The sequence below is a fragment of the Argopecten irradians genome, chromosome 6 (genome assembly GCF_041381155.1).
Source record: "Argopecten irradians isolate NY chromosome 6, Ai_NY, whole genome shotgun sequence".
In the NCBI taxonomy this organism is placed as follows: Eukaryota; Metazoa; Mollusca; class Bivalvia; order Pectinida; family Pectinidae; genus Argopecten; species Argopecten irradians.
In genome coordinates this window covers 41,564,972-41,588,875 of record NC_091139.1, presented here as the reverse complement: position 1 = coordinate 41,588,875, position 23,904 = coordinate 41,564,972, and the positions used below count along the sequence as shown (strand labels likewise).

Genomic DNA, 23,904 nt, shown 5'->3' with positions numbered 1-23,904 from the left:
TGACGAACATGGCGCAGAGGAGTGTGGTGATGTAGAGGAATGTAACTATGTCAAAGCTGTTACCAGGGGTCACAAAAGCAAACAAATTCAGGAGACTATTCGCAATCAAGCTCTGCTGACAGGTTGGGAACCAGAAGTTATTCACCAACTCCAACTTCAGGATCCAAAGATATCCACGATAATGGTTCATAAGGAAGCTGATGAAGTCAGACCTGAATGGAGCAGCATCTCTGGGATGACAAGCGATGTGAAATGTTTGTGGCGCCAGTGGGAACGACTTGAGATTAGATCTGGCATGCTATACAGGAAGTGGCTGAATGACAATGGGGAATCTTACCTTCAACTTGTAGTTCCTCAAACTGGAAGTCTTGAAATTTTATCATGATGTTCCAACAGCTGGTCATTTAGGAGTTGAGAAAACTTTAGAGAGAATAAAAACCGCATTCTATTGGCCAAATATGAAAGCAACTGTTGAAGAATATTGCAGGACCTGCGGATGTTTTGCACGTAAGACAGGAAGAAACAACAAACCTGCTCCTATGAGACAATTTATTTCCGGTGGACCTATGGAGAGAATTGAAATTGATATCCTGGGTCCGTTGCCTTTGACAAACAAGAATAACAGATACATTCTAGTAGTTTGTGATTGTTTCACAAAGTGGACAGAGGCGTATCCTCTGCCAAACCAGAAAGCTATAACGGTGTGTAGGGTGTTTGTTGATGAATTCATTTGTAGGTTTGGAACTCCACTCCAGATACACTCAGACCAGGGTAGGAATTTCGAGTCTGAGACTTTCCAGCAGATGTGTAAGCTCCTGAAAATAGACAAAACAAGAACAACAAGTATCAGACCACAGAGTAACGGAAATGTTGAACGCTTTAATCGAACACTGACAGCTATGTTGACAATGTACTGTGAGAAGAAACAGTCCACATGGGATGAGTTGTTGCCACAGGTCATGATGGCCTATCGGTCGTCAGTTCACAGCAGTACCCACAGGACTCCAAACATGATGGTCTTTGGTCGAGAGATTGTGATGCCTCTGCAAGCTGTTGTCGCCCAACCTGAAATTCAGACAGATAATAAAGATGATGAAAATGAATATGTTCTTAACTTACAGAAAACTCTTAGCAAGACTCACGAGGTGGCCCGTAAAGCATTGAAACGGAGCAGTGAATATCAGAAGAGACAATATGATGTACGAGCCAGTAGGAGACATGGGTTGGATGTTGGTCAAGTTGTTTGGCTGTATGAGCCATTACAGAAGACAGGTGTTTGTAAGAAGCTGACATGTGCATGGAAGGGTCCTTGTGTAATCCTGGAAAGGATTGATGATACGACATATAAGGTCCAGAGGTCAGCGAAGAAGCAACCAAACTTGTACCATGTTGACCGCCTGCTTCCATATAAAGGACGATCATTGCCGGTGTGGATTAAGAAATTGGTGAGGGAGGTTAGAGCAACGGAGTGACGCAGTTGCAGTATTTATTTGTTGACGGAAGACAGTTACGGACTGGGCTTGCCGTATTGAACGCATGAGGTGGAATTCTATTCTAGCTCGGAAGTATTGACTGTATGCCTAGGTGCCGCGCACACGCTAGAGAAAAAGAGAGCTCTCGATGGATGTGCGACTGGCTTGATCACCCAGTCGGGTCTCATCCGGCTCGGCAGGTCCATAATGACGTTGGATAGCCGAACAGTTAGTCATATAAAGCTTGAAGCTAGAGGGGAGTAAAGAATTGCCACGCGTTTTATTTTGTTGTAAATATGTAGCTGATATACTGTATGATTGTATTAACCAGCCTTCCTCTTCGTCCACGCCGTGTAGATGTATCAAATCCGTGTAACGAAGAATCTCGTTGAGTAGCTTACCCGAAGATGTACCACCTTAGGGATGCGTTAGGTTAGATTGATGAAATTAACTTAAAGATCAATTGTAGCTCATTCACAGATGACTTCAACTGTTACGAAGGTGTTCACCTGCTGGTTGTGCTCATCACACACATCATTTCCTTCAAACCGAGATCTAAAGACTCACTTGATGTCGTCACCACACTCTGTACTACGAGTAGTATGCCCCTGGTGCTACGACGAGGAGAAAACATTCCGAAGAGTAGCAGATCTACAGCCCCATTGTCAGAAGAAGCATAAGACGTTTTTGAAAGCCACATTAGATGCTTTCCTGACAGAGGCCAACGGGTTCTGGTTGTACGTCCACCCGGAGGACTACAGAAGAGTAGTCACCCCTACTTGGTGGGAATCTCCTGAGGCGTTGCTGGCTAGGGAAGCTGTTCTGGATTGGCTTCGAAAATGCCGGAAGACAGACAAGACGCAGACATCATTCCGGTCAGGTTGGGACACGTCCCCCCGACTCCAGAGGTCGCCATCGACCGAGAGCCAGTTTGTGCCGGACTACGACGAAGACACCAGTGCATATTCACCTTCCAACCCCCAGATAGGTGCCCCGGATGTTATTATTGGGCATATATCTTTAACGAGCCGCCACGCCAAGGTAGAGATGTATTCCCGGGACCAGAGGACCTTCTGGTCCATTGAGCTGGAAGAGAAGGCTCTACAGAACAGCACGACCATGGCCAGCCTCGCCCGGAGGATATCAACGACAGTTCCTTCAACGCTGTCCAGTACACCAGTCCGGCAGGTACTGAAAGAAAGTCAAACAGCTCTCCAGCTTAAACTATCGGCGGTGCTGGGTATAGCCCCCAAGGCCATCAAGACTCTCATGCAGGGTGAGATATCAATTCCGGTCGCTCGCCGTCGTCATGGCAGTCCGTCCCCAGCAAATAGAAGGAGGGTGGAACCAAGGGTTGAATCAAGTGGAGATAAAAACGGAGTGCTCACTGCAGAGGCCGCCGGGGAAAGGGACTAACAACTCAATGAGAATCAAAGCCAAACTGCAGGAGACGTGTGCGAGGTCGCTTGTCCATCTACGCAAGAAGCCAATCTCCCAGATGACTCCCATGAGGAAGTTATGGACCTCAGTGTGGATGGTGATTCATCTGAGACAAGACCGGTTGTTAGGCCAGTAGAGGCAGTGGAAGCCCAGAGACAGCAGCAATTAAACCAGTAGTTTTGCAGAAGGCGGAAACCAAGCTATCTTCTGAGCCGCAAGACTTGACCAGTACCGCTGTACTTGATTTAAGTCGTCCAGTCAGCAGGTCCGAGGATGGTGGCAGCCAGGAGACAGTCCTCGACCTCCGTCGCATTCCAACACCAAGCGCTACACCAGCCAACATTAGCGACAGTAGTGTACCAGCAGCTGACAACCCAAGTAGATGCAAGGGAGTGGCCAACGAAGAGAATGGTCGTCACCAACCAAACTGCGATGGAATGAGAGCGCAGCACATGTTAAGAACGGGGTGCATGCCATTAGTTGCTCCTTCGAGAAGATCTTGGACTGAGAAACAAACAGTGATATCCTCCATTAGATGGCCGCCTCTTGGTTGGAAATCGTTCACAGCAGACCAGAAGCTGAGGGCCTGGGAGTTTGCAGCCATGACACTCGAGAGAGGCGTGACTGACGAAGTCGTGGTACCACGCAGTCGGGGAGATATTCTTGACAAGTATAATATGTGGGCCTACCCGGAACAGATCTGCCGCCAGTAGAAGGGGTGACCAGGAAATCTCGCTACTATGCATATGAGGCCTTGAGGGAGATCGTTAACTCTCGTCAGCACTCTCCAGATCAACTGCTGTTCCCGAGACAGGTTGAAGCCTCATCATCGATTAGGGACCAGTCCACAGACTATCTTGTTGGCATATTAGATGTGGCTGGGGTAACGTTACGCCTTTAATCTGTGTTTAAGGTACAGTTTGCCCTCAACCTTGATGAGACAACAATGGGAGCTGTGTTTAAGGTTCAGCCTGCCCTCAACCTCGATGAGACAACAATGGGAGCTGTGTTTAAGGTACAGTCTGCCCTCAACCTCGATGAGACAATAATGGGAGCTGCGTTTAAGGTACAGTCTGCCCTCCACCTCGATGAGACAACAATGGGAGCCGTGTTTAAGGTACAGTCTGCCCTCCACCTCGATGAGACAACAATGGGAGCTGTGTTTAAGGTACAGTCTGCCCTCCACCTCGATGAGACCCTAACAGGAATTGTGTCTAAGGAACTGTGAACTTATCGTGGATGGTGGAGGAATATCTGAAATTAACCAGAACTTTCATAATAGATAAAATTCGGGAGAATTTTCAGCTTGGGAGGGGGGAAGTTGTAATAAACGTAGGACTTGTATTTACCAGTAATGTTTATACTCTGGCCATTTGCAATGTGCGTGTGTGTCATGAGAGATTCTGATCGTTATTTAGAGCTTAGGATACCAAATTAATGTACATGGGGAATGTTGGGAAGTCAGGACATAGATTTTACCTATATATTCATATAATAGAAATAGTTTACCGATAATCCCAGCTGTGATGCATCTAAGTGGATTTTCATGGACGACATGGATTTGTGAACTGAAAGGAGTCGGAGTAACAAAGTCTGTTAAACTTCTTATTTTATATCAAAATAGACTTTCGTCAGTTGGAAGGACTTATACATACTTGTGATATTGGATTCTCATCCTGATACTACAACCTGTGAGGTGTAACTGAGGCATTATCGTCAGTCTATGCGCGATTACCAGAGTTGTCCGATTCGCGGGCGCCATCTTTGTTTACGTAGTGACTAAGTAGCAGAATAGGGATAAGGAAAGCCTTGCTAAATAACTTATTATATTATATAGTAATATCGTAAGAGTGATTTGAAAGAATGTTGTATCAAAGTGTGAGAACAATGCGTTGTGTAACGCATACATTTAGAGTAAAGTTTGCGGACTATATTTCATGTCAGAGAGCATCAGTGTACTTCCGGTACTATAATAGTATCTATACCAAAGTGCCGGACAAGTTAGTAGAAACATTGTTTTTTTGTAAATTCTGACGGACACGTCATATTCTAGTACTTTATTATGTGTAAATTAATCGTAGATCAAACGGACATGCGATAGTTAATTATTTAGATATCTCGTCATGTCATTGATTTTGTTGTCCGGCGAAGAGATTATTGTACGGCGCCGGACAAGCGGCGATTGGTCAGATTCGGTCACGTGATCGCTGGAAAGTTTATATAAGCGCGCGATTTCAACTGTCTTGTCAGATTTGCTCAGCCAGCGACAGCAGCATACACTGATACGGCAAGGTACTTAGCCTAACATCATGGCTTGGGATTTTTGGATATTATATATGTATTCAATAGGTTTTTATATACCTATACATAAATGAGTCAAAGAGAAAGTAACTTAATTCTAAATAAGATGAATATTTCCTCAGAATTCGTGGAGTTATCTCCCATTTACTAATACTATATACCGAGGTGGTACATCCGGTCATTCTACGTTTCTATATTTAAAACTATGATTGTATCTGACCAGTCAACGCGCCCGTATATTCGTCATATGTCAATTACAATGCTGTAAAGCTATCTCCTACTACACTAGCGACTTTGAGAGAAAGAGAGACTTAGAGGAAGGCCAAAACTGTAATGTAATTTTAAACATGTTCTACCTATATAAATTGATAGACTAAAAAGAAGTTTGTCTATTGTCTTTGAGAAGCGGCCTTGGAGGGATCAACGAATCGGCTAATTCCTGTTACATAATAATTAGGTAGAGATACTTCACACACAAATTTCGAAATCTATTTGCGTGTTGTTTCTCCAGTTGACTACATGCGATATGTTATAGTCGATTGTATGGTGCCGATAGATCTCCGTCTAGCGTTTGTTTTGGTTATACTTACCATTATTAGGGCTTTACCATGGCCTGGGCCCAGTTTCATGAACATTCCTTAATTTTAAGGAATTCCTTAACTTAAAATTCCCCATAAGAAAGCATTACAGAAGTTAAGGAAAAAAACTTAACTTAAGGATCCTCCTCAAAATCTGTAATGCTTTCCTATGGTGAATTTTAAGTTAAGAGATTCCTTAAAGTTAAGGAATGTTCATGAAAATGGGCCCTGGTGCTCTTTCCCATGGTTTGTAACTATAACTTAACAAATACATATGATTTGGTGAGAAATGTACACCCTACACAGTAGCATCATGTAGACCACAGTTGTCCTGCGTCCTCCATGCTGAGAGCTAAGCAGGAACCCTGATGAACTGACATACAGGCCATGGAGAATTTTAACAGTCTGCCATCTAATAATGCTAAGATAATACAAAGATAACGTAAGTACTGCTGTCAATGCTTTATTTTACAAACAATAACCACATCAACCTGAGTTAGGTGTTCAGATTTATGTTTGGTTTAGTTATATTACTTAAAGATGCTCCACCGCAGACAGAGCATAAATGATATTCATCATTTGAACAATAATTGGTGTTAATCATGTATATAAATATATGTGATTAATACAAAAAAAAATAATATAAAATAATTTGTTTTTCCTTTGGTGCATGCGCAATCAGTACTTCGTTCCATATATGATGTAGTGCCACAGAATTTTTTTGGGGATGCAATTAATTATTTTTCATAATTTTAACTTGTTGTAAAATTAAAAGGTCAAACTTTTCAAGAGTGGTTATAGTGTAAAGTAAGTAATTTTTGTAACTGAAGAAAAGTACTAAATCGTCTGCTCCTGTTTTTGATAGTGAAAAATACCATTTGTCAGCTGTGGAGCAGCTTTAAACAGAACCAACATCTACTTTCAAAAACAGATGATATAACAAACTGGTGACAAAAGACTTAACAGTTTAGACAACTCAAGGAGCATCACAAAGGGCTCACAAACCAATGACTGAATATCTGATACTAATGGTCTCAAATAACGGCGCCCCCTCAGCCATTTACACGCGCCTGGCGCCCTCATTAGGGAAAATACGGTATATTGATTCTGTGCGTTGTCTGGTTCTAATGCTTGATTGAGACAGGTAGAGTGCAATACTAGTAGTCCTTACCACAACCTGAAGTCCTGGTTATTGTAATGTCCCATTGAATAAGCTTAGCCTGAAACCTAACCGGATGCCTGGAACGACGGGGTAGATGTTTTTCTTTTTCTGGAATAACTTAAATGGACTAAAAGGTTCCTTGTTAAGGGGCATAAAATGAAATTTTAACGCCATAAAGATGTTTCTGGAAGCATTCACAACCAAATGGTTTCTTCTATGGAGTTTTTGCCATTATTTACACCATAACTTATTCTATTGTTGTAAATCATTTAGGATCTTAATATCTTAAGAATTCTTATATCTGTTTCTTAAAATTATCTATACACATAGTTATAAGAGTATACAAAATAAGTTTCCTTTCAAGTTTATTCAAATAACAATGTAATTCCTTATTAAAATATGGTTGCCTACATAATTTCATCAAACCCTATCCGCATTCCCAATGACAATGAAAGAAAAAAGGGCAAGAACTCTTTGAACAAAACAGAATTCATCCAGAATCGTGATAGTAAGTAGAACTACTTTTGTCACTTAAAATGGCGCCACATGGGTATGAAGCAGTCTTCAGATATGATGCTTAAATTTTAGTGTTTTTTTTCCCTTTGATTTTCTTCAATTTGGTATGTCTTTTGAAAATATAAACCAATAATTGAAAAGTTTTCTGTATGACAAAATAATATGTTCAATTTCTATGATGAGAGAAACTAGTTTTTTTTCTTCAAAATAATGAAATGTGTTACACCAAAACAGATCACTTTTCAACATCTTGCACATACATGTATTCTTTGGAAGCGTATAAGGCTCACATAGGAGTATATTTATAGGATAACGAAAATGTTTTATTTGGCGGCCCCCATATAATTATATGGCGGCCACCAGATAAATTTTTGGAGGCCGCCAGATAGTTATTTGGCGACCGTCAAATAAAACATTTTGGTTATCCAGAAAAATATTTTCCTATGTGAGCCTAATACGCTTCCGTAGATCACTTTTCAACATCTTCCACATACATGTATTTCAGAACAGCAGTTGAAGCTGTTACAGTATATAATTAATTAATTGGATCCTAAGATTTATGTCTTCCTCAAGTAGCACTGAGTATTATACTCTGAAGTCTCCATGCGATGGCGAGAACCAAACAGGCCAGGGACAGGAACTTAAATGTCTGTTTCACAAAGCTGTCGTTTTCCTGTAAAAAGAAGTAACTTATCATCATTGTAGGATAGCTACAGGTAGGTACCAGAGATAATGTAAACTAGAAATATCTGTGAGATTCTCTCAATCCATACAAAATTAGTATAGCTACAGGTAGGTACCAGAGATAATGTAAACTAGAACTATCTCTGGGATTCTTTCAATCCATACAAAATCAGCATAGCTACAGATAGGTACCAGGGATAATGTAAACTAGGAATATCTGTTAAGATTCTCTAATTCCATACAAAATCAGCATAGCTACACGTAGGTACCAGAGATAATGTAAACTAGAAATATCTGTGTGATTCTCTCAATCCATCCAAAATCGGATAGCTGCAGGTAGGTACAAGGGATAGTCTAAACAAGAAATATCTGAGATTCTCTCAATCCATATAAAAATCAGGATGGGGAGAACTGAACTGAACATGACGGGACGGGACAGATATGGTAAACACTATTTCCTCCTCTAGTGACAAAGTATAGTCAGTACTTAAGGACTGATAACAATATATTTCTCACTCGATGTAAATTTTTTCTCTCAGTGATGTTAATGTTATCTAATCCAATCATTAATTGTCATTGTTAAATAATTGTTCATGACGTTTCATAATCCATGTCAGATACAAATGATTTTATTCAGACTGTAAAATAGTCATACCTGTTCACTACTCGGGACACCAGAAACCTGTCCCTTCTTTAGCGGTGGAGGAACAGACGGATGCATTATTTCTTCCTTAGATAATACTTTTCCTTTCAAGAAATGTTTTCCAGTTTCAACAATTTGCACACGAACCAATTTTCCCATGAAATCCTCATCTTGTGGAACTAAAACCTTAAAAAAAAGAAAATATTGAGAGGGATACGACAAAGATTGAAATTGATAATGTACAAATCAAGATTATAATACAGCATATGCATTGCTTTCAAATACAGTCGAAATACATTAAAAATATAACTGTGTGATAAGTTATTGATATAAAGTGTCAAAAAATGCAATACAAATGTCATTGCTTGAAGACAACAATTATAGGTGTAGTTCAACATACCCTATAGGTTAGAAATGCCAATAATTAACAAGTATTCATTGTAATGGACACCAATACATAGTCCCCCAAACGCACCCCCAATTGCAACAAATCTGAAAAAAGTGTGCACTATATGCGCAAAAATACGTTAATACAAGGCTATTTTCAGAGAAATTGATTTGGCAGTAATCATGACTGTATGGCATCCCTTAAAATTTTAAGTTAAAACCCCCATTTACTAATTTTCAATGAATTGCTGACGAAAATTTGAAAACAGGAAGTTTGCCCAGCGACAATCTTTTAAATTTTTTATCATATTGATCAGTATCCCTTAATACCCCTATATACTAATTTTTATTGAAATCAGAGACCAAAATATAAAAACAGGAAGTGAGCCCAGCGGCCATCTTGGAATACCAAAAATCTTTACGAAAATGTTTTTATGTTGTTCGCCATCCCTTAAAACCCCCCTGTAGACCAATTTTCATTGAGATCGGAGATCGAAACCTGAAGAACAGGAAATGAGCCAGCGGCCATCTTGGAATAGCAAAATCTTTACGAAAACCTTTGCATGTTGTTCGCCATCCCTTAAAACCCCTATATACCAATTTTCATTGAGATAGAAGACCGAAACCTGAAAACAGGAAGTGGGCCAGCAGCCATCTTGGAATACTAAAATCTTTACGAAAATGTTTGCATGTTGTTTGAAATCCCTTAAAACCCCTACATACCAATTTTCTTTGAGATCGGAGACCGAAACCTGAAAACAGGAAGTGGGCCAGCAGCCATCTTGGAATACCAAAAATCTTCACGAAAAGGTTTTCATATTGTTCGCCATCCCTTAAACCCCTATATACCAATTTTCATTGAGATAGAAGACCGAAACCTGAAAACAGGAAGTGGGCCAGCGGCCATCTTGGAATACTAAAATCTTTACGAAAACCTTTGCATGTTGTTCGCCATCCCTTAAAACCCCTATATACCAATTTTCTTTGAGATCGGAGACAGAAACCTGAAAACAGGAAGTGGGCCAGCAGCCATCTTGGAATACCAAAAATCTTCACAAAAATGTTTTCATGTTGTTCGCCATCCCTTAAAACCCCCATAGACCAATTTTCATCGAGATTGGAGACCGAAACTTGAAAACAGGAAATGGGCCCTGGCGGCCATCTTGGACTTCCGGTTGGGAAAAAAATCCTTTAAGCACAATCCCACACCCTAATGAATATGTATGTGAAGTTTCGTGATAATCGGCCAAGTAGTTTCTGAGAAAAGCTGCGTAAACCCTCGCAGCGGAAGAACCCAGAAGAAATAAGAATAAAACTAATAATAATAATAATAAGAAAGGGAGCAAAAACAATATGTCCCCCCACTTCGTTTGGGGGACATAATTACAACTGATGATAAAACTAGAAATGTCTGTAGAATATCAACGCTACGCTTCACTTTCTTATCAATTCAGAACAATACAATATGGAGACAGAAAACAATCTTTGCTCCCAATTCCTTGGACAAGGATGAAAAGCATAAACTTCATATATCATTTAGTCAGTTTTCTCCAAAACTTGTCACCTACAGTCAGCAATATAAACAGTAAATATCAATTACATGTATATAGATACAGTTTGTGTTTTAAACAAACAAAATCCCAACCTTACCTGATCATAAAATTTATTGTGACCGACAAAATACTGTTTATCATGCGAGATTTCTGTTACCAGGACATCCTGTACTTCTCCCATCTGTAAGTAAAAGATCACATAGTCCTGTATCCTATCACAGGGATATTTTATGAGTGGTCAGCAATATTATATGGAAATTATCAAACTCGTAGATCTACCATGAGCCTTTCAGCTGGAAGGATGTCAAATTATGTATTTTGCAAGTTTGATTAATTTCATGTTACACAGCTACAAGTGATGCATTCTGGTTATCATGTAGATGGTGTTGATGACAACATGAGCCTTTAGAAGTGTTAAATCATTCATCAAAGCCGCTCTGAACTGCTAGAATCCAGTAAAAGCTATTTTAATTATCTACAGACCCACAAAGCCAATTGATCTCTACTTACCATGAAAACATATTTTCAATTACTCTTTTCATTAAGCACACTAAAAGCCTATACCATATTCGACCCAATAAGAGCCCATGTCCCTATAGGTGCCCCTCTCCCTTTTTGAGGCCTCAATTTCAATTGCCAAGGCATAAATAAAGACCAAAACTACACAAAACTGTATAGATTTACAATAATTTTGTCTTATTAGCACCTTTACATTTTCTTTTTCAATTTCTTAAACGCCCTGGGCGCTTATTGGGTCAAATACGGTTTTGTGTATAGATTTACAATAATTTTGTCTTATTAGCACCTTTACATTTTTTTTCATTTTTTTAAACGCCCTGGGCGCTTATTGGGTCAAATACGGTAACTGTTTCTGACAATACTAACCTTGTGATCGTATGTGGTATAGGAGTGGAACAATTCAGACACAGCTTTTGTTCTCTTCTTCACCTGTAACATAAACATCCATGGTCTTTATTTCAAACTTTTTTTTTATTTGGCCTCACCAGGAGATTTGTCTAATGTGGTACTCCACCTTAGGGATCAGTCAAGAAAATGTTCCACTGGCAACTCAACAAAACTGATAATTAACAGATTGTGAAATCATCACTTAAAGAAGAAGTTCCACTGGCAACTCAACAAAACTGATAATTAACAGATTGTGAAATCATCACTTAAAGAAGAATTGCATCAAGAAGGTACTAATAGTAAAAGTACAAGTGTTTGGGTTTATTTTGTTTCAAATCCTAACAGCAAGCTCAGTTAATGATGCACCATGTTAAGGATGATGTTAAGGAGGATACAAACTAAACTCTACATACATACCTGTGGTGGAGGGATTCTAGGCATTTTAGCTGCTGGCGTTCCAGGTCGCGGGAAAAACTGATTAATAAATAAACTTGGGAACCTGTAGTCTTCTACTAACTTCATGGTTTCTTTGAAGTCCTGAAACAAACACAGTCAAGAATTTTAGCCCTCCATATCTTCCCTGTCACCCCTGGTAACTCCTCTGTAGAAATTTACAGTACTCAATATTTCTGTTTTACTCCTTATCAAGATTTCCAGAGCTATATGTCTCATACATGAAACTTTCAGAGTCACAAAATCATTCGGATGATAGTGACATGGCCCAGAGTAATACTCACTTCCTCTGTCTCCGTGGGAAATCCACAGATAAGATCTGTAGCTATGGTAACACCTGGCACACTGAAACAAACATCAGGTAAATAAGATTGTTAAAAGATCATATAAACATCAGGTCAGTTAAACTGATAATTCATATATAAAATTTGTAATTATAACTAGATTAGCCTGAATTCTTAGAGTTAAACAATATGCAAAGCCAATGTCTTACTAGGAATACTGTGATAAAAGTACCTCATGGTAAAGAAAATAGTCTAATATATAATGTAGAGAGAAGAAAGACATAGCTTTGCATACTTGGCTTTAAGAAAATCTGCCACTTGTCGAAAGTCAGCTTGGCAATACTCGCGTCGCATATCCATGAGGACGCTGTCTGAAGCCGATTGGACTGGTACATGGAGGAAGGCGTATACACGAGGGTGCTTTAGGACTTTGGCTATCTCCTGTAACATCAATTTTCAGTTCAAAATTTAGTAACAGAAATAATCCATATTTAAAACAAGAGGCCTATGGGCCTTAAGGTTTACCTGATATTTGATACAATTAGTTAGGCAATTTACTAGCCAACTGATGTCTTTTATAAAAAAAAATAGGACAATAGATCAATTGGTCTACATACAAAGTTTCAATAAGCTTGGTGCTATTTTCTCACATTACCGTGTTCACAAGGTTCAATAATTATTATTGCAAAGCTCATAACTCTGTAATTAAGTTAAAGTCAAATCAAGATGATTTTCGAACTTTTCCCAAATCTTTCTAATGTTAGTCTATATAAAAAGTTTCATTAAGCTGGGTGCATATTTACTCAAGGTATCGTGTTCAAAAGGTCCTATAATAATTATTAGTGTAAAAGGGCATTAAGCCTGGTTCATATCTACTCAAGTTATCATGTTCACAAGGTTCAATAATTATTATTGCAAAGGGCAATGACTCTGTAATTTATGATCAAATCAGGCTGAATTTCAAACTTATCCGAGATCTTTTCAATTTTAGTCTAAACACAAAGTTTCATGAAGCTATGTGCATATTTACTCAAGTTATCATGTACACAAGGTCCAATAATAATTATTTGTGCAAAGAGCAGTACCTCAGTAAGTTACAGTTGAATCACGCTGATTTTCAAACTCATACGAGATCTTTCCAATGTTAGTCTACATAGAAAGTTTCATTAAGCTGGGTGCATATTTACTCAACTTATTGTGTTCACAATGTCTTAAAATACTTATTAGTGTAAAGGGCATTAACTCTGTAAATCATAGTCGAATCAAGCTGATTTTCAAACTTGTTGGAGATATTTCCGAAGTTAGTCTACATGCAAAGTTTCATGAAGCTTGGTACATATTTACTTTTTAAATTATCATGTTTACATGGTTCACTAATTAAAAGTTACAGTCGAATCAAGCCGATTTTCAAACTCGTTCGAGATCTTTCGAATGTTAGTCTAAAGACAAAGTTTCATTAACCTGAGTGCATGTTTAGTCAAGTTATCGTGTTCACAAGGTCCAATAATAATTATTAGTGGGAAGGGCAATACCTCTGTAAATTACAGTCAAATCAAGGTGAATTTCGAACTCATGCGAGATCTTTCCAATATTAGTATACATACAAATTTCATTTAGCTAGGTTCATATTTACTCAAGTTATCATGTTCACATGTCCAACAATAACTTTTAGTGCAAAGGGCAATAACTCTGTAAATTACTGCCGAATCAAGCTGATTTTTGAACTTGTTCAAAATCTTGCTAGTCTACATACAAAGTTTCATTAAGCTTGGTTCATATTTACTCATGTTATTGTGTTCACAAGTAAATGTTTACAGACGTCACACGACAGACGACGAACAAAAGACTATTGCAATAGGTCATCATAACCTATAGTCAGGTGACCTAGAAATCTTTGATAGAAAAATACAATACTATTTAAAAGTAGAATTCATTAAAATTTGATATTGTATTTTTGGTATACCTCGAGATGTTCCAAGATGTATGGAGGATTAGTCATTCCCAGCCTCATTCTAGCTCCTTCCGGTATGACCTCCACTAGTTGCCATAGCAACTCTGGTAAGGTCACACCAATGTCATGTCCATATGCCCCAAGATCTTCTGATGTCAGCCATATTTCAACAACACCCTCTTTCGAATATGAAAATTAATATATTTCTATTTAAGGTAAATGTAACCTTGACCTTCGACCTTTTGCAATCCTATAAGTCAATATTTTTAATAAGATTTTAATTATCACATAGAAATAAGTGTAGAGAGTGAACTTGACACTTTACCTTCTAAACTAAAGCCAGGATGTAAAATCGCTGATGTATCCTATGGAAATTTGAATTATTGCATGGAAAAGATTTTTTTTCACATACAGTTCCTGTACTACCACCATGGTGAATCCTTACCTTCGAATGACTGTTTGGCCCTGGCTACAATCTCCTCTGGTCTGTAGCTGCCCAGCTCTCCACGGGCATGCTTTGTCTTACAGTATGTACACTGGTTCAGACAACTGGAACATTTAAATAATGTAACCATTTAGACAATGTCTATCTGAACAAATGATGTTGTTTGACCGTGGTAATATCATAGATTGTCAAAGATTTAAATTATAGTTTAGATAAACAATGGATACTTATGCAAATTTGCACTGTCATCTAAGGGTCACCCAATGTCTATTTTAAGAGTGATCTTAATACATGTTGAAATGTAGGCTTAATTACCTTGACCTCAGGTCTTATCTTATATTCATGAAGATAACCCCAAATCTTACCCTGTATTTATGACCTTGACCCTATACCACTCCCTGTAATTATGACCTTGACCCTATATCTCCCCCTGTAATCATGACCTTGGCGCCAAACCTTGCCCTGTATTGAACACCTTGACCCTATACCTCCCCCTGTAATTATGACCTTGACCCTATACCTCCCCCTGTAATTATGACCTTGGCCCTATATCTCCCCTGTAATTATGACCTTGGCCCCAAACCTTACCCTATTATTATGATCTTGACACCAAACCGAACCCTGTATTTATGGCACTGACCCTAAAACTCCACTGTATTTATGACCTTGACCCTATTTCCCCCCCACCCCTAACAATCACCTTGACCACCCAGCCCCCCCCCCCTGTATTATTGGCCTTGATCCAACATCTCCCCCTATAATTATCACCTTGACCCGAAACCTTAAACTGTATTTATGACCTTGACCCTATACCTCCCCCTGTAATTACGACCTTGGCCCAAAACCTTATACTGATTTATGGGCATGACCCTATACCCCCCCCCCCTGTAATTATGTCCTTGACCCTATACCTCATCCTGTAATTATGTCCTTGGCCCCAAACCTTATCCTGATTTATGGGCTTGACCCTATACCTCCCTCTGTAATTATTGGCCTTGACCCTATGCCTCCCCCTGTAATTATGACCTTGACCCTTTACCTCATCCTGTAATTATGTCCTTGGCCCCAAACCTTATCCTGATTTATGGGCTTGACCCTATACCTCCCCCTGTAATCATGACCTTGAATCTATAACTCACCCTGTAATTATGTCCTTGGCCCCAAACCTTATCCTGATTTATGGGCTTGACCCTATGCCTCCGTCTGTAATTATGATCTTGACCCTATACCTCATCCTGTAATTATGTCCTTGGTCCCAAACCTTATCCTGTTTTATGGGCTTGACACTATACCTCACCCTGTAATTATGTCCGTGGCCCCAAACCTTATCCTGATTTATGGGCTTGACCCTATACCTCCCCCTGTAATTATGACCTTGGCCCAAAACCTTGCCCTGTATTAATGACCTTGACGCTTTACCTCCCACTTTAATTATGACATTGGCCCAAAATCTTACCCTGTAATTATGACCTTGACCCAATACCTCATCCTGTAATTATGTCCTTGACCCTATATCTCGTCCTGTTATCATGTCCGTGGCCCCAAACCTTATCCTGATTTATGGGCTTGACCCTATACCTTCCCCTGTAAATATGACCTTGGCCCCAAACCTTGCCCTGTATTTATGACCTTGACCCTTTACCTCCCACTTTAATTATGACCTTGGCCCCAAACCTTATCCTGTAATTATGACCTTGACCCCAAATCTAACCCTGTATCTATGGCACTGACCCTATGCCTCCCCCTGTATTTATGACCTTGACCCTATACCTCCCCCTGTATTTATGACCATAGCCAAAACCTTACCCGGTATATATGGGCCCTAAACTTTACTTATGACCTTGACCCTTTACCCCCCACCTAACAATCACCTTGACCACAACCCCCCTGGATTATTGGCCTTGATCCAACATTTCCCCCTATAACAATCACCTCCCCCTGTAATTATGACCTTGGCCCCAAACCTTGCTCTGTATTGATGACCTTAACCCTTTACCTCCCACTTTAATTATGACATTGGCCCCAAATCTTACCCTGTAATTATGACCTTGACCCTATACCTCACCCTGTAATTATGTCCTTGACCCTATATCTCGCCCTGTAATTATGTCCGTGGCCCCAAATCTTATCCTGATTTATGGGCTTGACCCTATACCTCCCCCTGTAATTATGACCTTGACCCTATACCTCACCCTGTAATTATGTCCTTGACCCTATATCTCTCCCTGTAATAATGACCATGGCCTCAAACCTTATCCTGATTTATGGGCTTGACCCTATACCTCCCCCTGTAATTATGACCTTGACCCTATAGCTCCCCATGTAATTATGTCCTTGGCCCCAAACCTTATCCTGATTTATGGGTTATTGACCTCCCCCTTTAATTATGACCTTCATCCCCTGTATTATTGGCCTTGACCCCAAATCTCCCCCTGTAACAATGACCTTGGCCTCAACCCCCTGTATTATTGGCCCTGACCTCATATCGCCCTCTGTAACAATGACCTTGACCCCATCCCCTGTATTATTGGCCCTGACCCCATATCTTCCCCTGTAACATTGACCTTGGCCCCAAACCTTACCCTGTATTTATGACCTTGACCCTATATCTCCCCCTGTAACAGTGACCTTGGCCTCAACCCCCTGTATTATTGGCCCTGACCCCATATCTTCCCCTGTAATATTGACCTTAGCCCCAAACCTTACCCTGTATTTATGACCTTGACCCTATATCGCCCTCTGTAACAGTGACCTTGGCCTCAAACCCTGTATTATTGGCCCTGACCCCATATCTTCCCCTGTAATATTGACCTTAGCCCCAAACCTTACCCTGTATTTATGACCTTGACCCTATATCTCCCCCTGTAACAGTGACCTTGGCCTCAACCCCCTGTATTATTGGCCCTGACCCCATATCTTCCCCTGTAATATTGACCTTAGCCCCAAACCTTACCCTGTATTTATGACCTTGACCCTATATCGCCCTCTGTAACAATGACCTTGACCCCATCCCCTGTATTATTGGCCCTGACCCCATATCTTCCCCTGTAATATTGACCTTGGCCGCAAACCTTACCCTGTATTAATAGCGATAATCTCTATGAGAGGGTTCTTCCTAATCTTAGGCAGACTAAGTGCAGCACCTCCTGTTTTCTTCCCTGACTCCTTCTTCTGGCCAAATAGCCTCACAGAGTTACCTGCATATAATCAATTATTATCACTTGTATGATGTATCAATAATATATCTGGTGAACATTAGAAGCAATGCAACATGGTGACTTTTAAAGGTACAGAACCTCATGAAAATGTACTATAGGACTGGTATAATCTTCAATGAAAACAGCAATTCTGATTTAACAAGTGACAGAAACTGACTGAATTCATATTTTGAACATATGATTTTGATAAATTTAATAGCGTATTTGTAAACCATATTCTATCAAACGTTTAGGGCACCAAAATCGTAAAAATGGATTACATATAAAGGTGATTTTTCAGTGGAAACAGAAACAAGACTGATTACAAGAGACTATAGAATCCATGATTATTGCATTTATGACTTTTTAATTCTGACTTCAACATGCCAGTGATAAATGTAACTTGCAGTTATAACAATGAAACTTTAATGTCATAAGAAATACCATATTACACATCAATGGATTTTTCATGTAACTCAACTGTGCATTGCATTATGAATAATAAACATTTACCAAATGCAACTTGGATGCCTTCTCTATGATCTGAGATAATGGCATAATGACCCAGTGGGATATGCCTTGTTAGCATGATGTTAACAGGAATTCCTACCTTTCAGTGTTTCCTCTACCACCTCCGTTACTCTGTCTATTTGTTGAACTCCAATCACACTTAAACCCTGAAAATGTTAACATACCACTGTACTGTTGAATTCCTTAATATTGTACCGTTAATAATAGATGTATATCTACACAAACAAAAACAATATGTCATGTATCTTCTTAACAAGTCCTAAATTCAGAGCTAAATCTTGGCAACTACAAACTTAAGAAATCCAAAGAACAGAATTTTATCAATATGAGCTTGATAAATACCCTTTAGATTAATACTCAGGCAACTTTGATATTGAAAGTTTTGTCTGTACAGAAACCTTACTGACCTTTAAGTAGTCTGCCCTGGGTTGTCCCCGGGGTACACAGCCAGCCACCCCCATCTTTTTATCAAGTTGTACTGACCTTTAAGTAGTCTGCCCTGGATTGTCCCCGGCCAGCCACCCCCATCTTTTTATCAAGTTGTACTGACCTTTAAGTAGTCGGCCCTGGGCTGTCCCTGGGGTACACAGCCAGCCACCACCATCTTTTTATCAAGTTGTACTGACCTTTAAGTAGTCGGCCCTGGGCTGTCCCTGGGGTACACAGCCAGCCACCACCATCTTTTTATCAAGTTGTACTGACCTTTAAGTAGTCGGCCCTGGGCTGTCCCTGGGGTACACAGCCAGCCACCACCATCTTTTTATCAAGTTGTCTGGCCTTGGTTATCTCATTCCTGAAGTGGTCCTCTGCTGGATTCTTCACAGTACAACTGTTCAGTAGCCACAAATCTGCTAACTCCTTGTTATCTGGAAATCAAAGAATCATACATGTCACATACAAACAAATATATGTAAAGTTAATACTCAGTTTATGCAATAAGCTTGGACCAACTTCATCATAATCATCAGGAAATCACTATCATAATTGTAATTGTAGTTGTACCACATCACCATTATCATCATTATTAATTGCTGACACAACCACCACCATCATCTACATCAGCATCATCATCGTCGTCATCATATTCAGTTATCTTTTTACAATTTTCTTTGAATCATCATCTAAAATTCCTTGTTTTGGCCACCAGCATCATTGAGATCAATCAATAGGTATCCTACTTACCCACTATTTGATAGCCGTAGGATGCCAACTGCCCAGCCATATATTCACTGTCTGAGTTGTTGTGAGAACATCCCCAGGTCTTCACATAAACTTTTTGTGTACCTTATTAAACATTGGAATGCAAACTTAAGTAAAATGTATGCAATCAAAACAAGTAACATTGGTCTGATTCAAATATATATATTAATTTTTAATATCTGCACAAAAGTCAGGCATCCTTATACTAGTTTTAACTTAAATAACTCTTTATCAATTCTTTAACAGCTATCCCTTACTAAGTTACCAAATAATGATGATAGTGAGGCCAATGACATATCTGTAAATAAGTAAATAAACCTAACAAAGTTAACCCTAATTAGTTGGTTAATAGGTAACGAAGATTGTTACCAAGACCAATGAAATTTTTGTAAACAACTACACAAACCTGGTATATGGCTGTCTCCATGAGGTTGTTCCTGGACTTTGGTCTTTTTTGCTCTAGCTATAACAGTCTTGTGAGGTTGATGTCTGATATCTGATGATGACGTGCCTTTGGAGATGATGTCCTCGATGTCTGCCACATCCACATCTTTATCACACCCTGATGAAGCTGGCATCGTGATGTATTTTAATCACCTTTAATAAAACCATCACTTTACTTATTGATTATACTATTTGATAATAGTCTTTTGTAAGCTGTAATTTTAAAGTTATAATGATAATACTGATCACATACATGCCATACCTCCCGGCCTGAGACAAAACCTCCCATATTTTAAAGCCTTTTGTTGTCTCCCCGGAGGAGAGTCTAAATTCCTGTATTCTGTAAACCCCTCCAGGTTTTTTTTGCCGCCATACTTGTGTACATGCTAGGTTAATATTAGCACAAGAGTAACCACTCCCTGACCCCCTGACCAACACCCCAGTGGCCCTATTACGCTAATTAGGGCTATTTCCACCTTGGCTTGTGGTGTCACTTTCACTCACGTCTGTGTATTGCGTAAATTGAAGTTAAGCAGCGGATCCGCTGCCTAGAAAAAATCAGCTGGCCTTTCAATAAATTTTATGACTACAGCTAGTGATCATTACTACAAAACAAATACTGCTTACAACTGTAAATGATTTACTCACATTTTTTAATGTTAATAGGCCTATTAGCTGATGGATGTCACAAGCTTTGCAATCGTAATGGCCGCCACTTTGGGTAATTGTAATAGATGATCCGGATTTTATAGAATTTCCTGATTTCCTAATAATCACATTTTTAAAAATGGAAGTGTGAATTTATTTTTAGAAAAAATACATTTATAATAAAAAATCATTATGAGTAACTGAATTTAAATCACCTGGTTTGTAATGCCAAGTAATGTTCTGAATACAGGTTCATTGTTTCTTTTCTGAAGGAATTTTAATATTAACCTCTAAATCCCCTATTGGGCCCCACCCCTCCCGCCCCCAGGGGGTCAGAGCCAAAATTTATACTAGTTCTGTTCCCCTTCTTCCAAGGATGTTTATGGCCAAATTTGGTCACAATCCAAACAAAACTCTAGGACAAGAAGTGATTTATAGGATTTACCTCTATTTCCCCTATTGGGCCCCACCCGTCCTGCCCTCGGGGGGCCAGAGTCAAAATTTATACGAGTTCTGTTCCCCTTCCCCCAAGGATGTTTGTTGCCAAATTTGGTTACAAACCATGTAGAACTCTATGACTAGTAGCGATTTAAAGGATTTACCTCTATTTTCCCTATTGGGCCCCGCCCCTCCTGCCCCCGGGGGTCAGAGCCAAAATTTATACAAGTTCTGTTCCCCTTCCCCAAAGGATGTCTGTGGCCAAATTTGGTTACATTCCATTCAGAACTCTATGACTAGTAGCGATTTAAAGGATTTACCTCTATTACCCCTATTGGGCCCCGCCCCTCCTGCCCCTGGGGGAGCAGAGCTAAAATTTATACAAGTTCTGTTCCCCTTCCCCAAAGGATGTTTGTGGCCAAATTTGGTTACATTCCATTCAGAACTCTATGACAAGTAGTGATTTAAAGGATTTACCTCTATTTCCCCTATTGGGCCCCGCCCCTCCTGCCCCTGGGGGATCAGAGCCAAAATTTATACAAGTTCTGTTCCCCTTCCCCCAAGGATGTTTGTGGCCAAATTTGGTTACAATTCATGTAGAGCTCTAGGACAAGTAGAGATTTAAAGGATTTACCTCTATTTCCCCTATTGGGCCCCGCCCCTCCTGCCCCCAGGGGGTCAGAGCCAAAATTTATACAAGGTCTGTTCCCCCTCCCTCAAGGATGTTTGTGGCCAAATTTGGTTACATTCCATTCAAAACTTTATGACTAGTAGCGACTTTAAGGATTTACCTCTATTACCCCTATTGGGCCCCGCCCCTCCTGCCCCCGGGGGGATCAGAGCCAAAATTTATACAAGTTCTGTTCCCCTTCCCCCAAGGATGTTTGTGGCCAAATTTGGTTACATTCCATTCAGAACTCTATGACTAGTAGCGATTTAAAGGATTTACCTCTATTTTTCCCTATTGGGCCCCGCCCCTCCTGCCCCCTGGGGACCAGAGTCAAAATTTATACAAGTTCTGTTCCCCTTCCCCCAAGGATGTTTGTGGCAAATTTTGGTTACAATCCATGCAGAACTCTAGGACAAGTAGCGATTTAAAGGATTTACCTCTATTACCCCTATTGGGCCCCGCCCCTCCTGCCCCGGGGGGGACAGAGCCAAAATTTATACAAGTTCTATTTCCCCTCCCCCAAGGATGTTTGTGGCCAAATTTGGTTACAATCCATGCAGAACTCTATGACTAGTAGCGATTTAAAGGAAATGTTGACGGACGGACGGACGGACGGACGACGGACGGACGGACGGCGGACGGACGACGGACGCCGCGCCGCGCCATGACATAAGCTCACCGGCCCTTCGGGCCAGGTGAGCTAAAAATCATTATGAGTAACTGAATTTAAATAAATCAAATTAAAAAGAAATTTACTTTTTTACTCTCTCAGATTAAAAAAAAAATACATTTTCAATACTACTGTAACAATTCTCTGTATTTTCTTAATTTAGTGCTTGTAAATTTAACAACTTCATTTAAGTTAATTACAGTATCTGCTTTTGTAAAAGATATATTAAAAAAGCCCAGTCTAATATTTTGAACATGAAAACTGCTCCAGAACTGGGTGTATATATATAGAGATGTGACTACTTTTGCAAAACCATGCATTCCCTTATTTCAGTATATTTCAATATGGATGTAGACTGTTTCAGCTTCACTTTGACTAATGCTGTATTCCAAAAAGCAAAGAAAGCAAATGCAATGTGAAAATTGATACCAAAATGAAGCAAAATTGTTACAGAACATGAAATTATGTGTTTGTGTTTATTTTGCAAAGAATTTCATCATAAAAAGGAGATATTGAGTTTATTCATATATGTCGCGCATATACCTCACTTATCTGAGACCAAAATCCCTTAAATTGGTTATCAATCTCCCTTACCACCCCTAGAAAAATATGGCATGTATGCGATCACCTGATGGGGTTATAATGTAGACATTGGCCAGCTAGTTTTTTGTAGTCATGGTATATTCATACATTCTAATCTTGTCCTGTCCTAGCTATTGTTGTAGCGGAAAAGAGTCAGTCAGAAGGTGATATCTTTTCCGCTACAACAGTAGCTAGTCCTGTCCCATTCTAATGATTTGTTCCTTCTGATATATGCTATGTGAAATGGTTAAATATGATAAGACTCGTGGATATTAAGGGCAGGGATATTCTACCCGAGACTGAGAGTCACCAAATGTTGTAAAACCCGCGGCTTTTCAAGTGGAATTCTAAATCTATTCCGAGTTTTTACTCGTAAGAATAAAATAAAATCGTGTATCAAAATCCTCGATATTGACTATAAGAAGTTGCTCAATGTCGAGCACCTAATATCATTGGATGACTATCTTCATCGTCTAAACTAACTTGTAACTGTTGCAACAGATTGATTTTGTCAAGCTGGGTAATTTCAGTAAACTTATTGGTAAGCCCATAATCTACACCGAATGAAATTCATTTTGATGACAACACGATTTTTGAATTTTATGATATGTGTACTTACAGAGAAACACGTTTTGTTACCGATCAATAAAGGCCCTTCATTTTGTTCACAACGATAAATACATACGTAACTTCTAAAACTTCTGTGCAATTTCACCGGAAACATGCTCAACGTGATTTTTGAAGAGCTC

General features: G+C 39.6%; 1 protein-coding gene across 2 annotated transcripts; it reads right to left on the bottom strand.

Moving 5' to 3' along the window:
- Positions 1-6,238: 6,238 nt before the first annotated feature.
- Positions 6,239-23,902, bottom strand: LOC138325918 (threonylcarbamoyladenosine tRNA methylthiotransferase-like). Of its 2 annotated transcripts, none has more exons than XM_069271928.1 (15): positions 23,775-23,902; positions 20,110-20,300; positions 19,686-19,787; positions 19,206-19,369; positions 18,583-18,649; positions 17,852-17,972; positions 14,776-14,879; positions 14,343-14,509; positions 12,675-12,820; positions 12,380-12,440; positions 12,060-12,179; positions 11,622-11,684; positions 10,834-10,917; positions 8,809-8,982; positions 6,239-8,142 (listed from the first exon to the last, which is right to left on the bottom strand). In XM_069271928.1, exons 2-15 carry the CDS (start codon positions 20,279-20,281, stop codon positions 8,038-8,040), a joined length of 1,650 nt encoding a protein of 549 aa, XP_069128029.1. In that variant the 5' UTR covers positions 20,282-20,300; positions 23,775-23,902; the 3' UTR covers positions 6,239-8,037. The 2 variants fall into 2 exon arrangements, with proteins under 2 accessions (XP_069128029.1, XP_069128030.1); XM_069271929.1 differs by having other exon boundaries at positions 23,841-23,895.
- Between the last annotated feature and the right edge of the window lie 2 nt (positions 23,903-23,904).

Coding starts and splice junctions, on each gene's coding strand:
- LOC138325918 (XM_069271928.1), bottom strand. CDS start 20,281: ATGCCAGCTTCATCAGGGTGTGATAAAGATGTGGATGTGGCAGACATC. Junction 12,180..12,379: donor TTCCCACGGAGACAGAGGAA/GTGAGTATTACT, acceptor TGTTTGTTTCAG/GACTTCAAAGAAACCATGAA. Junction 10,918..11,621: donor ATACCACATACGATCACAAG/GTTAGTATTGTC, acceptor TTTTACTTACAG/ATGGGAGAAGTACAGGATGT.